Source organism: Lipotes vexillifer, unplaced genomic scaffold (assembly GCF_000442215.2).
Source record: "Lipotes vexillifer unplaced genomic scaffold, Lipotes_vexillifer_v1.1 scaffold496, whole genome shotgun sequence".
Lineage (NCBI taxonomy): Eukaryota > Metazoa > Chordata > Mammalia > Artiodactyla > Lipotidae > Lipotes > Lipotes vexillifer.
This window is the reverse complement of record NW_006786690.1, coordinates 8760687-8776912: the sequence shown is the minus strand read 5'-3', so window position 1 is coordinate 8776912 and position 16226 is coordinate 8760687. Positions and strand designations below refer to the sequence as shown.

Here is a 16226-nt window from a genome sequence, read left to right as displayed (position 1 = left end):
AATGGATCAGGCTATTAATGTTACATCTAAGAAAACTTTACCTTATCTGAGATCACAATGATTTTCTGCTATGTTTTCTTTTAAAAGTTTTATAGTTTTAGGTTTGAGATTTAGGTGTATGATCTATTTTGCGATAATTTTTAACAACAAAGTGTGAGGTATGGATTAAAATTCATTTTCTTTGCATGCGGATCTGCAGTTGTTCCCCTGCCATTTGTTGTAAAGACTCTTCTTCCTCCATGTCATTGTTTTCACACCTTGTCAAGGATCAGTTGATATTTTTCCTGTGGATCTATTTCTGGGCTCTCCACTCTGTCCCATGGATCTACGTGATTATCCTTTCACTGATACCACGTTGTCCTGGCTACTGTAGTTTTATAAAGTCTGGAAATCAGGCAGTGACCACACCTACCTTTTCAGCATGTGGTTATTATTCCCCTCCCACTTTACAGATAAGGAAACTGACCACAGTCATGATTAGATGTCCCGCTTATAGCCTCCTGTATATAAAACGTTAGCTGCTCAGCACATACTCAAAATCCATATCTTCTCATCAGCCTGGCCTGATGTTCAGAGTGTGGTCTTTGGAATCTGGTTTGGCTTTAAGCCTTGGCCCTGCTTTTGTTAGTTGTGTGGCCCTGGGAAGGTAACTTTAATCTCTCTGTGCCTCAGTTTCCCTATCTATAAAATGAGTGTAATAATGGTACCCTCCTTATAGATCGTGATGAAAATGAAATGAGACCATTTCATGAGGTCAAACCCTATGAAATTGCTGATATTTGATCATTTTTGATGGACACGCATGATAATTTTGCACAGTTCAAGCTAAAATTCAAGTGTTCCTCACAGCACTAGATAGATGAGAGCGTATGTACTCCTGAGATGGTAGCCTTAGCTGTCGCTGTTGTAGTCACGAGTACTCCTGCCACTCCTGCTCTTACACTGTTACTGTTGAGGGCGGTGGTCCCGAGGCTGATGGTTCGTCTTCCACGTGTCCTCAATCAGGCAGCCAAAGTCCACCCAGTAGTTCCTATGTGACAAGCTTCTTGCGAGTCTGCAAATTGTAAGTGGGCCTCTGGGGACAGCAGTGCCCACCTGGTACAGACGAGTGTGCCAAGTGCAGAGGGAGAAGCTTGGTGGGAAGTAGGGGGGAGGTTGGCAGGACTTCCCAGGTGGGGCCTGTTAGGTGGGCTCTACTGGATGACTGGGAGTTTGGGATGGGAAGAACATTCCAGGCGCAGTTTACAGCTTGTGCAAAGGCTTGAAAGGGGGATGGGCTCAGGGGAGCCTGAGGTTTGATTCTGGGGTGGAGAAGCCAGTGGTGGCCTAGAATGGGTTCACAAACCACCCCCATCCTTCCCCTCCACAGGTGGCCCTGCTTTGCCATACATCCTTGAGGAGCTGAACCTAGCAGACCTCTCCCACCTCTGCGTCCGCCATGGCTACAAGAACCATTGTCATTGACCACGGCTCTGGCTTTCTGAAGGCTGGCTTGTCGGGGTTCAATGAGCCCCAGATGGTCTTCCCAAGCATCGTGAACTACATCCCCTGCAGGGAGAACCCCGGCCCCAGCTACGCCCGGCGGCGCGTGAGCCTAGGCATCGATATCTGCCGTCCCGACACCTTTAGCTACCCCGTCCACCGGGGCCGTGTCCTCAACTGGGAGGGTGTGGAGCACATCTGGTCATTTGTCCTAGAGAAACACAGGCTGGAGAATGAGAACTCCCCTGTGATGGTCACAGAGTTCCCCCTGAAGGAGCCTGCGGACCGTCAGAAGACCCTGGAGGTAAGGTCTTCTCAGGGCTGCCCTCACCAGGGAGCAGGGAACAGCCTGGCACTTTGTGTTCAGACAGGAATGGGCATCAGGAACTCCTTTCTAAATAATTCGCCCCATGAATACTTACTGAGTAGCTAGTGTGTGCCTGGCACTTGTGTTAGGCGAGAGGGGCTCACAGAGGCTCCTCCAGCAGAAAGAGACACAGCAGGTAAAATGCTCTGTGAACAGGGTGTTACCAGGGGTGGGAGGGACGCTGGATACTCATGGATTCCATAAATGTTCACAGATCATATTCTGGCCCTCAAAGAGCTTATGTCCTGGGAGAAGACTTGACCGTGAATAAGTTAACAAATAAGAATTTCAGGTAGTAATCAGTTCTAGAAACAAAATGAAATGGAGTGATAACTGACTGGGGGGAAGAAGGGGAGTCCCTTTGAAGAGGGTGATCAGGGAGGGCTTCTTTGAGGAGGTGATTTCTCCCAGTGAGGCTGGAGCTCAGCAAACTAGGGAGGGTGGCAAGAGGGAGACAGGAAGGTGAGGTTTACAGGGGCTGGACCTCATAGGCCTGGTAGGCTAGGGGATGTGGTTGGATTTTACTCTAAATCAAGGGTTGGCAAGCTATAGCCGGTGGGCCAAATCTGGCCCACCATCTGTCTTTATAAAGAAAGTTTTGTTGGAACATAGCCACGCCCACTCATTTACATATAGTCTATGGCTGTTTTCACACTGCAACAGCAGAGCTAAATAGTTGTACAGGGACTATAACTTGTAAAGCCTAAAATATTTACTGTTGTCGATTCGCTAGATAAAATACATGATAGATTTGAAATTCAGATCAACAGCAAATAACGTTTTAGTATAAGCATGTCTCAAATATTGCATGGGTTATACTAAAACATTATTTGTTGTCAATCTGAAATTCAGATTTTTTTTTTTTTTTTTTTCTTGCGTTATGCGGGCCTCTCACTGTTGTGGCCTCTCCCATTTGCGGAGCACAGGCTCCTTTTGGCAGTACGCGGGCCTCTCACTGCTGTGGCCTCTCCCGCCGCGGAGCACAGGCTCCGGACGTGCAGGCCCAGCGGCCACGGCCCACGGGCCCAGCCGCTCCGCGGCACGCGGGATCCTCCCGGACCGGGGCACAAACCCGCGTCCCCTGCATCGGCCCGCGGACTCCAACCACTGCGCCACCAGGGAAGCCCTGAAATTCAGAATTAATTGGGCATCTTGTATTTTTATTTGCTACATCTGGCATCCTGAGCCGTTTACAGAAGATGCTTCCCAACCTCTGCTCTGAGTGAATAAGCAGCTCCTGGGGCGCTTTAAGTGGGGTTGGGGGAGTCATATTTGATTTTCTGTTTGCAAAAGAGGACCTTGGCTTCTATTCTATTTGGGGAATGGATGGTGAGGGGACAATATTCTGAGTGTGGGAATGGAGGGAGGTCCCTCCCACTGAGGGGAGAAGGTAGACCTGCCGGGGCCTGCAAAGGCGGGTAAGTGGCCAAAGGCTACAGAAGGATGGGCTGTTACAGCCTTTCTGCATCTGTAGTGTCAGAAACTTGGGGATGCAGCACTTGTTTCTTCTGTCATCTCTTCTTTCTTCTAAATATATCGTTCAGGCTGGAAATCTGGCCCTTCGCTATGGCCGCCACTTGTGTCCCCACTGCTCACATAACCCGGCATCTCAGCGCCCTTTCTCACAGGCTGAGGTCTCTTCCCACCCCTGCACCAAAATGGTCCTCTGAAAGGCCATCATCAAGCAAGCTCCCGAGGGCCAGTCTGGCTCTTTCTACCTCCAGAGCCCTTCCCTTATTCCCCCAGCATGAGCTCCAAGGGGCCAGCTAGTCCCTGCAGGACACAGGTCTGTGCCGACTTCACTTTGTGAGCAGACGTGTAGTGAGGGCTTGGGGAAAACAGAAATGGATCGGGACACTTTGGGGAAAATACCCTGAGTGTCCATCTTCTCCCTTCTTGCAGATTATGTTTGAGCTACTGGATGTCCCATCCATCCTCCTGGCTGACCAGCTGGAGATGTCCCTGTATGCCTCTGGCCTCCTGACCGGCGTGGTGGTAGATTCAGGCTACGGCTTGACCCGCGTGCAGCCTTTCCATCTGGGCTGCCCCTTACGGTCCAGTGCTAAGATGCTGGAGTTTGCAGGCCAGGATCTGTCGGCCTATCTCTTCAAGAGCCTCTTTAAGGAAGATTACAATCGACACAACCTGTTTCAGCTGGATACGGTGGCCACCACTCAGATGACCAAGTGCTACGTGCCGCAGAGTCTGGGGGAGGCACTGGACTTCTATCAGAGCCTGCCAAGAGGCTCCGATGAGAATAATGCCTATCGTCTCCCGGATGGCAGCCCTGTGGAGCTGACCCCCATGCAGCGGCTGGCTCCTGAGATGTTCTTCAGCCCCGAGGTGTTCGACCTGCAAGGGCCCAGCATCTCCCAGGCCGTCCTGGATTCCATCGAGACCTGCGAGGCCTCCATGCACCCACTGCTCGTCTCCCACCTGATGGCCTGCGGGGGCAACACCCTCTATCCTGGCTTCACCAAGCGTCTCTACAGGCAGATCGCTGATCATTTCTCCTCCACCAAGACCACCATGTGGGTGGGTTCCAACAGGAACTTTAGTGTCTGGCTAGGAGCGTCTGTAGTGGCTCATCTGTCGACTTACAAGTCTAAGTGGATGACCAAAGAGGAGTATGATGAGAGTTCCAAGATGTGACGGGCTGGCTTGCTCCTGGAACCCAGCTCCCATCAGATGGGCATGGGTGGATTCATTTCAGCAAAAGGGGCTGGGCCGGGATGGGGTTAGCTGGCTTTGGAATTCAAAGGTCATGAGGGATTTGTTTTAGGTTCTAGGGTTTTATCTTGTTTCAGGAGTGGGGTCCAACCCATGGGAGGACAGGGTGTCATCCCTGGAAACCTTCCACGGGGGTGGTCTGTCACTGGGATGGGAGCGGCCAGCTGCCATCTCCATGTTTAATAGCTACTTATTTGTCCTGGCATCTCCCTTGGGTTGTCCCATTCTTTTGGTTGAGTAGGTTTTAACTGGGGCAAGAGAGAATTATTTTTGAGTAGGGGATAGGGAGGGTGGGGATGGCGAGAGTTGACGTTTCTAGACCTCCATCCTCTCACTGACTGGGGAGGAGTTGGTGCAGGTAGCCTGGAGTGCCCTTCTGGCCCTTGGGCCCCTGACCAGGGTCTTGTTTTCTATATGCAAATAAACAACTTGTTTGAAAGTGCTGCCTTCTGTGATGGATGGGGGTAGGATGGGCAGTCCCTTTGTGGGGACCCAGGGAACGTGAGTATGTGAGTGCCAGGGTGGGGCCAGGGAAGCCCCTGAGGACTTTGGAGACCTGTGAACAGTGGTTCCCACTGAGCAGAATGGATGAGGGCCTGGAGCAGCCTTCTTCCGTCGCCACGTTCTCCCCGTTCATCCCGCACGTCCCAATACTCTGCTGAAGTTCGTGTAATATTAGTGTAATATTTATTCAGTAAATATTGGAGAACTGCTATGTGCCTGGTATTATGCTAGGCACTAGGTGAAAAAGATACATGAAGTTTCTGGTTTCAGGAGATTGTCACCTGCTGTGAGGGCGCAGGCGATAGACACAGGCAGACCTGGGCGATGCTGAGGGTTCAGTTCCAGATCATGGCGATAAAGCGAATATCACAAAAAAGAGAGCCTCGTGAATTTTTTGGTTTCCCAGTGCATATAAAAGTTATGTTTACGGGCTTCCCTGGTGGCGCAGTGGTTGAGAGTCCGCCTGCCGATGCAGGGGACATGGGTTTGTGCCCCGATCCGGGAAGATCCCACATGCCGGAAATCTATTTCAGATGATGATGAATAAAATGAATTAAATGTTACAAGGTCTGGGTGGTGGAGGGATGCCTATTTTGGATGGGGTGGACCGAGATGGAGATTGCTGGCGACCATCGGTGACTGTGCCCCCTCCCTCCTCAGCACATTGTGAGGTCACACTTCCCAGTGTCCTCGTAGTTAGGTAGGGCTGACCACACATAGATTCTGGCTAGTTCAGTGGGTGCCTGATCCTTAAAATAGCCCCATCAGACTGTGGGATGCAGTGGATCTAATGCGGGAGGGGCAGAGTAACAGGTGGAAGGAGGCAAACTGACTGACTGGAGCAGAGCCCACTCCCCAACCTCACCCAGTCCTACCAACCTGCCCTGCACTGGGACATGAGGAAGAATCTACTGTGTTCAGCCACTGGGCTTTGGGGGTTGTTACAGCAGCGTTTTGCTTATTTTAACTAATACAGAGAAAGGAGTTCTAACTTACTATTTATTTAACAAATTTTTTTTTCTGGTAAGCGGCAGAAGTTGGGTTCAAATCCAGTCTGGGATGTCAACCACTTTGTTATACGGATGCTTCTGGAAGGGGCTTTTGGCTTCCCTCATGTTTGGTTCCCGTCTGTCCCTCAACACTAGGGAACCAGAAGTATAGTAGGTAGAGGATTGACGCCCAGGGAACCCTGATGTTCCAGGAATAGGAGGAAGGATTTGGAGACCACAGTCAAGCTCACCTCCTCTTTGACACATGGACCATATTCTCTCAGCCACATCCTTATCCCCGAAACTGAGCCATCAGTGGTCCCCAGGGGCAGAAGTGGGGCCTAGAATGCCCCAGAGATTTGGAGTCAGACTTGAGCCCTGTCAGTAACGAAGCTGCCTTGGGCTTCTTCTGAGTCTTCTCTGAGTCTATCAGGTGTACGATAGGGAGTAACACTTCCTCCTCTCAGAGGTTTGGGGTTGAGAATGAGCTAAAATAAAAGATAAGTCACTTTGAAAGCTAGAAAGTTCATTGAAATAAGAGATATTACTTTAAATTTTATAATTTGATATTTCCCTCTTACTAATCAGGAGTATTTAATAGCAACAGCAGCCACTGTGCCTTGTCGGGCATTGTGGTGAGTGCTTTACAAATGGAATTGCATTTAATCCTCACATGCACACTGTGAAATAAGTGATCTTTGTCCCCATTTACAAATAGGAAAACTGAAGCTTAGAGATGTTAAGCACCTGCTCAAGTTCACAATCATGCTCAAGCTGATAATGGATTGCCAAATCAGGAATGGATTCAGCATTCCTGGAAGGAAACTAGACTAAAAGTGGCTGAAACATATTGGGATTTTTTGTCTCAGGTAACAAGTAGGCAGTCCAGTGGACCAGTGGTATAGCTCCATCATCAAGGACTCTTCTCTTCCACTTTTAGTTTGTTGCCTCATTTCACAAAATAGCTGCAGTAGCTCCTGGCATCACACCCACATTTCTCGCAGGAAAAGGCAGGTTGAAGGGAGTGTGCCATGTATCTGTTTATGGGAAGGCCTCATCCAGCTGACTTCTGCTTATGTCTCATTACTTAGAAGTAGCTGAAAGAAACAGGAGGCAGATGGGCATTGGGTGAGTTAACCCACAGCATCTGTCCCTTGGCAGAGGAGGGATTTGAACCTAGATTTATCCATGCTAAGGCCCAAGATGTTACGCACAGTTCCAGACCACCTTCCCAGTTTTCTGGGCCTTGTTGGACCCCTTGGCCTGAGAGATGCAGATGTGTGATTTTTCCAGGCTTGAATGAAAGCTGCTTTTGAATTGAAGTCAAGGTGTTGACATACCAAACAGTAATCTTTGTGCTCCAAATCGGTTTATTTGTGTACTCTTGAGCCTTAAAAAGCAGAAGTGGGGAAACACAGAAATGAGTATGAGAGAAAAGAGGGAGCTGGAGAAGAGATGGACAAGGGGTATTTTTTTTTTCCCCCTATTTAGCTCTGGGCAACTGTCATCAGAACTTTTTTTCTCATTTTATTCCAAATGTAACATTTAACCTTTCTGTTCAAGCATCAAATCTGGCTGCCTGGTGTATAATTAGGAAGTTTTCTTCACTTTCTTCCCCCTCCCCCACCTCGAAAGCTTTTAAAACTCCCTCGCTGGGTACCATCTCTCTCCTTCGACTCTCCAATTAAGTTAAAAATAGTAGCTCCGTGGGGCTGTGCAGGGCCATCAACCTAACATGGAACTGCTGGCACGCCAGGCCTGGCAGGGCAGTGAGTGGTGCCCAGAAGATGCCTGTTGGCTCTGGCATTGTCTGGCAGCTGCTCTGAGCTGGGGGAAGCTTTTCCTCCATGAGGGGGTCCGGGGCTGCCTGCCAGGGGCAACCAGGTGCAGGGGGGTGGGAGGCAGGGTCTTGGCAGCTGGGGAAGGGGCTGGGTGGAGCTGGCAGAGGGGACAAAGGGAAGGCCCCCCAGGCGGGCCGTTCACAGCTGTGAGGGTACAGTCCTGCCAGTTTCTATTGCCAGTTTCTGCTGGGGCTTGGCACCCTTGTATTTGGGTTTGGGTAGGGTTTGGATGCCCAAGTTTCCTGAGATAACCCTGATAGAAGCTTTAGGTTCTGCTGATACAGAGAACAAAGTCGGCGTTAATGCTGAGTACCCTCCTGGCTCTAGAAGAGACTTTCAGTGTCCCACCTCTATGTCCCCTTTCCCTAGAGAGGCAGATGCTGAAATGGACAAAGGATCATACTCTGAAGCCAGACTGTGTGGATTATCATTCTTGCTGTGCTGCTTTCTAGCTCTGTTGCCTTGAAGGAAGTTACTTAACCTCCTGTACCTCAGTTTTCCCATCTGTAAAATGGGCCCAATAAAGACACCTACCTCAGGGTGGTTTTGATGATTACCAGATGGTTTTGATGAGTTAACGTATGTAAAACACTTAGCAAGTGCCAGACAAATAAGGATTAGCTATTATTACATCTGTATACACCAGCCTCTATTGATAAAGTCCTTAGGCAAAAAACCTGGCCTTTCTGTTTATTTTTACTTGATCACATGCAGGTAGGTGCTGGTGATACAAAACATCAAAAAGTGCTAACTCTCCAGGGGAAGGCGTTGTAGGGTAATTTAGTGATGGGGCAGAATCACATTCTATACACAAAGGTATCACAGGGATAGAGAGTGGCTGGCTACAGGGAGAGGCAGTCAGCCAGAGGGGTCTTCTGTAGGAAGTGATGCCTGAGATGACTCTTGCCAGAGCAGTAGGACTTAGCACATGCTCTTCCTTTTGTTTGGAATGGTTGTCCCTGCTAGCAACCTGATGGCTGCTTTTGACGACCTGGTGTGGGGTTAAATAGATGGAACACTTAGAATGGCTGGAGAATGAGGGTAGTAGGGAGTCAGGAGAGATGAAGGTGGAGGTTGGTAGGGCCAGCTCTTGAAGGACACTGAGTGTCACACCAAGGAGTGAAGACGTCATCCTGAGGGTGATGGGGAGAACTGTCAGAATTGGAAGCAGAGTCATGACATCACTTGAAGAATTAGAGCTCTGGGTATAGCCTGGACAATGGTCCAGAGAAGATCTGACCAGAGCAATACTATAAATTATGAAAACATGCATTCCATTAGACTCTAGGAGAAACAGTTTTTGTGTTGTCCAGGACCTTGCTTCTCTCTGAAGCTTTAGATTGGGAATTTGGTATTGGCAATACTTGGGAGTTGTGGTGGGTTCGAGGGACCAACAGATCTTCCTGTCGGCAAGCTGATGTCTGGTTGTTGTCAATTTCGGAGCACATCATCCTGGATGACAGCAGGAGAGGCAGCCACCAGTGTGGGGCTTGGGGAGAGTCATCTCTAAGGTGAGAGAGTGAGATGAATTCAGGTCGAGAGCAAGACATGCCCCGTCCCCGTTGGGCCATCAGTGCTTGGCTCCATGTACTTTTTCAGCACTGCAAGTCTCAGAACAGCTCCCTGGCTTTTCACTTCTTTCCAGCCTCATTCATGATCTCCTCTTCCAAGAAGTCAACCCCTGCTGAGAAAGAAGGAACCCTGGCTGTCCTTTCCTGAGAGCTCTGATGTCAGAGTCAGACAGACTTGGGCTTGAATCTCTGATCCCCACTTGGATGCTGTGTTGCCTGGGGCAAAGGAGAGTCCCTCTTTTTGGTTCTATTGCCTCAACTGTAAAGAGGTGATAATAGTATAATAGTACCTACCTCACAGGGCTGATATGGGGCTTTAAGTCATTTATTCATTCAACGAATACTTATTAGGCATCTACTCTGAGATTGAAGAATGTTTCTAAAGTGGCTTAGTACAGTGCCTGGGACATAGTAGGTGCTCATTAATGGTTAATTTTCTCCCTGAGGCACTCATCTGTAACAAAAAGCCAGCATCAAAGGCTCTAAGAGCAACCCACTACATATAGGCATCACAAAGCCCAGGTACTGCTGGCAAACTTTCCTTTTCATCCTGTCCTTTTGATGAAACTTTTCCACTAAGGTGTCACGACCTTGATATACAACCACTCTCAGGGATCTTTGGAGTTTTAAAGCAGCCCTAAAATCAGAGTGTGAGAGGTGGGTCCAACTCTTTTCCTTAATTAGGGCAGAATTCATTGGAACTCTTTGCCTAAATTCAGGCCACTTCTCCTGAACCCCAGTTCCGTGGCTAACCCCTCAACTATTAGCTCCCTCCAGGGAGAGAGCGATGCTTAACCCAAGAACACTGGTGGGGTTGAAGACACAGATTCATTTTGAGTCTTACTGAACCCCAGTTGGGTGGTTGGTGCTGCCCAGGACACAGAGAACAGACCTGATCCCCACTGTCCAGGATTCCATGAGGGGTGGACAGGGTAGCCAGAGTCATCTCCTCTGTAACCCTGCACTGTAGGAGTCACCATCTTGAGACAGGACTCCAGGCCGGCAAACCAGGCTCCTGGAGGGGGTGAGGGAGCCCAGCGGCACTTCCTGCTGGAGCCATTCGGCTGGGGGGGGGGAGTTGGCCGTAATCCGTGTTTAATTTCTCTGGGGCCTCCATTATAAATTCCATAACTCCACCAGTCAAAACATGACTAATTCCTGGGACTGCAGCCCCCGCCTGGGAGTAGAAAGCCCTGCGCCGTTTTTGCTGCCTTTCATCACCACTAATAAAGGCTTGGCAGTCAGAATTTAGCTGCTGTGTGTGGTTTTCTTACGCATGTGGGTTTCTCCCCCTCCCCCCACAGGGTCGCTGTAGACTAAATGCTTGCTTGCTGGGCTGGTTTTCTACCAGCTTTGTAATATTCCCAGTCTGAAAAGCTGTGGGTTGGGGGGAAGTTTGCAAAGAAGGGGCCACAGTATTCAGGGTTAATTGGGCCTTTGATGATTCTGACAAGGGCAGGACACCGTGATTTATAGAGAAAAGAATGGGTGCACTGAAAGTAAATAGAGCGAAATTGCAGGTGTGATGTTTAATCTGCTGACTCATTCCCTCACCCAGCCCGCTTAACGGCCCTTGTGAGAGTGGGCTGTGCAGGCAATGCCGTTTCGCCCCTACTAGCCCCTGCTAGCGGTGCTACCCTGGGCAGGTTACTTAACCTTCCTGAGCCTCAATTTCCTTATCTGTAAAATGGTTCTGATGAGTCATCAATCCTGTCTGTACTATAGGGTTTTATGTGAGTATGCACTTAGCGAAGTGCCTGGCCCATCAGAAGGAGGCCAAGTAAGCAAGTTTGGGGGAAAAAATCCCCTATGGTCGTGCCATTTTATCTAACACCTTAGTCATTACATATTCATTAAAAATGTTCCCCGAGGGCCTTGCTAAGGTATTAGTTTGTAATCTTTGCAGTAAGCAACCAACTTGGCTTTCATCTCTAAAATTAGAACCTGTTTCTAACCTGCCTGGCCCCCTACCTGGAGTTAAGGTGGTCTCACTGCAGGTAGGAAATGGTCGATTGGTGGAGCCTTAGCTGCAGGGAATCAGTGGCGGCCTGTGGATGGAGGGGTGCGTGTTGAGGGCTGGCCCTGCCTCAGAAGAGAGGGGTGGGACAGTGGTGCCAGGGGCCAGTGATGAGGATACGATGAGTCTGGGTGGTGAGCCCTGGGAGGGGCCTTCCAGTGAGTGAGAGCCAATCAGCAAGGAGCTGTAAGGGCTAAAAGAGCAGTTAGAGACCTGAGGTTCAGCCCTGGTACTGTCATTTTCTATGGGTGTTAAAACTGCACTCCAGCTCGGCTGAGACTTGAACCCAGCCAAAACTCAGACTGGGACTTGAACCCACGGTCCCTGACTTATGAGGGGACTTGAACCCACAGTCTTTTAATTGAAACCACTCACCTGATGTCAGGACTTACTGAAGCTCAGGTTCTTTTGTCTCATCACAGAAAGAATTCAGCGTGAGGCAAAGCAATAGGTAAACAGTGAGTCTATTAGCACAGGACGCTTGTGAGAGATTCAAGTGGGCGGGCAAGGGAGCGCAGCCCCAGGAATGAAGGGGGGGTACGTTTTTATAATCAAAGAAAAAGTGGGGAGGGGAGGAGACCACCTTCTTCCTCATCCTTGGGCAGGCGTCAAGGCTTCCATCATTAGTTCCTTCTTTGACCCTATATGTCTAACCGGGACTGTCATGGCTAGTTAAATCATATGTATATTAGCAGAAGGGTGGTGATATATACCAAAATATGATAATCCATCTCAGGTTTTGGTATGATGTCCCCTTTCACCTAGTTGTTTCCCCTTTCACCTATTACTTCTGTCTAGGCTACATGCAGAAATGCTACTCTTCAAGGACAATTAACTCCTGGACTTCATGTAACAAGATTCAGACTCCATAGCTATTGTCCTTTGTTTTAACTATCAGGGTTTGTGGCTTGAGTGTGCCTGGTGCTTGAATGCACCCGGTCTTCCTTCTAGGTAGTGTAGCTTGTTGCTAGGTTACTGGACTCTTTTCTTGAGTGGTCATTAGTTTACAACGGTCTCCCAAACGCCCTTAAAATTCCCTTTCTGTCTTTAATCCCCTAGTGGGATTTATAACTAACTATTTAATTATCCTACTCTATTCCTATCAGTGTGACCTTAGGCTGAACTTCACACTCCTCATCTGTAAAATGGGGATTATAATAGTACCTACCTCTTGGTGTATAGAGGGTTATGTGAGCTACTGCAAGCAAAATGCTTAGCACGGTGCCCGGCATATAGTAGATGTGCAATGAATGTTGTGTGCTCTTATTGCCATTGTGATTGTGATGGTGATAATTATTATTACACTTCTTTGTAGCTGCTCTAATGGGGGGTGATCATTGGCATTAACAGCCACCGTTGTTGTTCTGGGGTTATTGGCCATGCCATGGGGCTGAGTTTGCTTTCCAGGTGTGGATGGACACCTTAGGAAGGCTGACTCCCTCAAGACTTGCCTAGCACATCTTAGACCAGCCTCAGCAGAGCTGGCCTTGCACCCACCTGCCCTGAGGTGGTTAACAGTTTTAATGTGAAAAGCCTCTTTTCTTCTAGCTTCTGGGGGATTAGAGTGAAGAAAGAGAATGTCAGCGTCAGCCAAGGGCACCTCTAAGCAAAACTGTTGACCTGGTGGCCAAGACCTTGAAAGTCAGATTCACCTTGGATAAGTTGGATTAGCAATAAGTAATCTTGCTGTTGTCTCTGTCTCCAACATATGTCCAGAAACAGCCACTTCTCACCCACTCGAAAGCAGCCACGGCAGGCCATCCTCTCTCACCTGGGTTTCAGCGAGGAACTCCCACCTGCCTGAGTGCTTCCAGCTTTGCCCCCCAGGCAGGTTATTCTCCACGCATGTGGTGGCCGAGGTGAGCCTGTTAAAGGTGATGTCACATCACACTCTACTTGGAAAGGCCTCCTTGCTTAAAAGCTCGCCATTGGCTCGCATCTCACTCAGAGTAATAGCCAAAGTTCCCGCTGTCCTCCAAGCCCAGCTGGGTGTGGCTCCTGCTGCACTCTGACCTCTCCTCCTCTCCTTCCGTCCCTGCCCTCCACCCCCACTGGCCTCCCCAGTGGCCCTCGATCTTGCCAGGTGTGCTCTGACCCAGGCCTTTGCCCTTGCTGTTCCCTCTGCCTGGAGCGTCTTCCCCGGACATCTGCTAGCTCATTCTCTTTCTTCTTGACTACCTTACTAAAGAGGACTTCCCTGACCACCACACCCCACCTGAAAAAGTAGCAGCCTCCACACACCCTCTCTTTCCTCTCCCTGCTTTATTTTTTAACATATAAATTTGTCTCTCCACTAGAATGTAACCTGCATGAAGGCAGGACTTCATATTTTGTTCACTGCTGTATTCCAGGTGCCTAGAAGAGTGCCAGCACATAGTACCTACTCAATAAATGTTTGTTGAGTGAGTGAGAGATCAGATCATCCTTTCTTGAGAGTAGGTCTATAATCTACACAGAGAATGGGCAGCCAGCTCTTCCTTCTCCCCTGAGGACCAAGCAAGTTACGTGGCTCCAAATACCAGCGGGATGGATTTAGATGAGCTGGTCATAGAATTTTCTGGCACTGAGTTAAATATTGGCATGGTCTTGTGGGTACGTGTATTGAACTGACTTTTGAAGAGGTTTGAAAGCCTCTCACCTGCAGGATTATGTATTTAGGTAGCTCCCTCATAGCCCTTTCCATCCTGGGGAGAGATGGGGCTGATTATAGAGATAAAGAGGAAGCCCAGAGAGGTGACAGGACACACTCAAGGTTGTCCACTTGTTAGTAGCAGAACAAGGTCCAAATCGGGTCATCTTCAACCACCCTCATTTCCATTTATTGAGCACCTACTGTGTCTTAGGCCCCGAAGATTCACAGATGAATAGCTCCTGTCCATGAGGGACTCACTGTCTAGACCCTCGGTCTCACCATCTGAGCTTGCCATCCCCCATCTCATCGTCAAAGGCTCTGTCAACCTTCCTCCCAAATGCTGGAATGTTCCAGGCACATCCTCCAACTAAATACTCTTACTGCCTTCCCCCAGCTCTCCGCCCCCATGTCCTCTGCTGGTCCTTCCCTCTCCCGTCCTCTTCAGTCTGGCTTAAAACACCATTCCCTGCCCAGCTCAATCTGTGCCCCTGCCCTTGCAGGCAATGAGTGGGGGGCAATGCCTTTATTTCTCAGATATTCATAGGAGGCTGAATGTTATATCTGTCAACTTGACTGTGGCTACTGGAGTCCAGGAAACCTATCTCACAGTCCTGGGGCAATAGCATAGTTGAGTGGAGAGATCTGAGGCTGTGTCATTAGGTGGGAGACCCAGGTTCCAAGTCTGGGTTTGCTGTGAGCCTCAGCATTCTCATTTATAAATGAGGATGAGAAACTACCTTGTCATCATTGGGAGGATAGAATGAGTCATAGCAGGCAAGGTGCCCATCACAGTACCTGGCCTGTTGAAAATATGCAGTGCAAAGCTCGTAGGGTGGTGGTTAAAGGCGTGTTTCCTGGAGCCCGAAGGCCTGGGTTCAAATCCTGACTCCGTTGCTCTCCAGTGCTTTGACCTTGGAGAAGTCACTTGACATTTCTCTGCCTCATTGGCAGACTGGAGTGAATGTCTGCCTGGGAGGCACTGAGAGCCTATGGGAAGGCCACAGCACAGGCGCCTTCTTGGAATCAACCCATTGACTGCTTAAGAAAAAGATTGGAATCTTGTAGAAAAAAATAGGAGCAGCAAAGTCTCTTTCAGCTCCCCGATTTACAGATGGACAAACTGAGGCCCAGGGAGGCAGAACAGAGACGCTGACTCCCAGGCCTGCCCTCTCTCCCCAGGCCTGCTGTTGCTGTGTCTCTTCCACCCTCCCAGGGCTGGAGGCTCAGTGGGGTCTTCGTGGCAGCATCCTGCCCTCCCCTCTGTGTGACACCTCAAAGGGGCTGTCCTTGGGGGGGCCTGGAGATGACGCGCCACTCATGCCCACTCGAGAGACTCAGACTCAGTTCCACGACACCTGCTTCGTTCCCCCCAAATGAGAAAAAATGCCTTGCATACGCCTTGTGTCGCAACCACCCCTAATCTGCAAACCCTGTAATTCTCTGAAAGAGAGAAAAGGAAAAAAAAATGCCAACGTAGTCTGCCCGACTCCTGGGCCAAGATTTAGTGACGGGAACTGTAGCGAGTTCTTGCATTACTGAGCCTTCATTACTTTTACAAAATATGTTCCGGTGGGTTCACCCGCAGCTGTAAAGCGCTGTCGTAAATAATTAAACTCCACTTGTCAAGGGGGCCGAGAGGGGGCTGGAGAAACCGTGATACTCTGCAAGGAGCACTGGGCTGGGAGACAGGAGTTCTGGGACCCATGGGGGCTGTCTGAGGCTTGTGACCTTGAACCAGCAGCTTCCTCTGTCTGGGCCTCGGCTTCCCCAAGTGCAGAGGAGGAGGCTGGAACAGGTGGTCTCCAAAGCCCCTGCCGGCTCTGACGGTCCGTGATGCTCTGCTCCAGTGAGCATATGCATTTTTGGGAGGATGGTTCCAGGCCCCCCCCAGCTGCTTCCTTCTAGGCATCCTTCTATTTATCCAAGTTCCAGGCACCCTGTCAGACCCTGGAGAAAGCAGGTGGTCACGGCACAGGCGGTCTCAGTTCTTTAGAATCTCACAGTCCAGCAGAGAAAGCCACTGGGAAACTGATCACCACACTAGGGAAGCCCAGAGCCCCGTGGAGGCGCAGGGAGAGCCCAGGAAGGCTTCC

The 16226-nt window shown here is 49.6% G+C and overlaps 1 protein-coding gene across 1 annotated transcript; it reads left to right on the top strand.

Annotated features, from left to right (window-relative positions):
• Positions 1 to 1438: 1438 nt before the first annotated feature.
• Positions 1439 to 4501, top strand: ACTL8 (actin like 8). Its single transcript, XM_007459320.1, has 2 exons — positions 1439 to 1786; positions 3752 to 4501. Exons 1-2 carry the CDS (start codon positions 1439 to 1441, stop codon positions 4499 to 4501), a joined length of 1098 nt encoding a protein of 365 aa, XP_007459382.1.
• The last annotated feature ends 11725 nt before the right edge of the window (positions 4502 to 16226 follow it).

Bases quoted from the DNA above. Each gene is read 5' to 3' on its own strand.
- ACTL8 (XM_007459320.1), top strand. From the start codon at position 1,439: ATGGCTACAAGAACCATTGTCATTGACCACGGCTCTGGCTTTCTGAAG. The intron at 1,787-3,751 runs GTAAGGTCTTCT...CCCTTCTTGCAG, and splicing joins ACCGTCAGAAGACCCTGGAG to ATTATGTTTGAGCTACTGGA.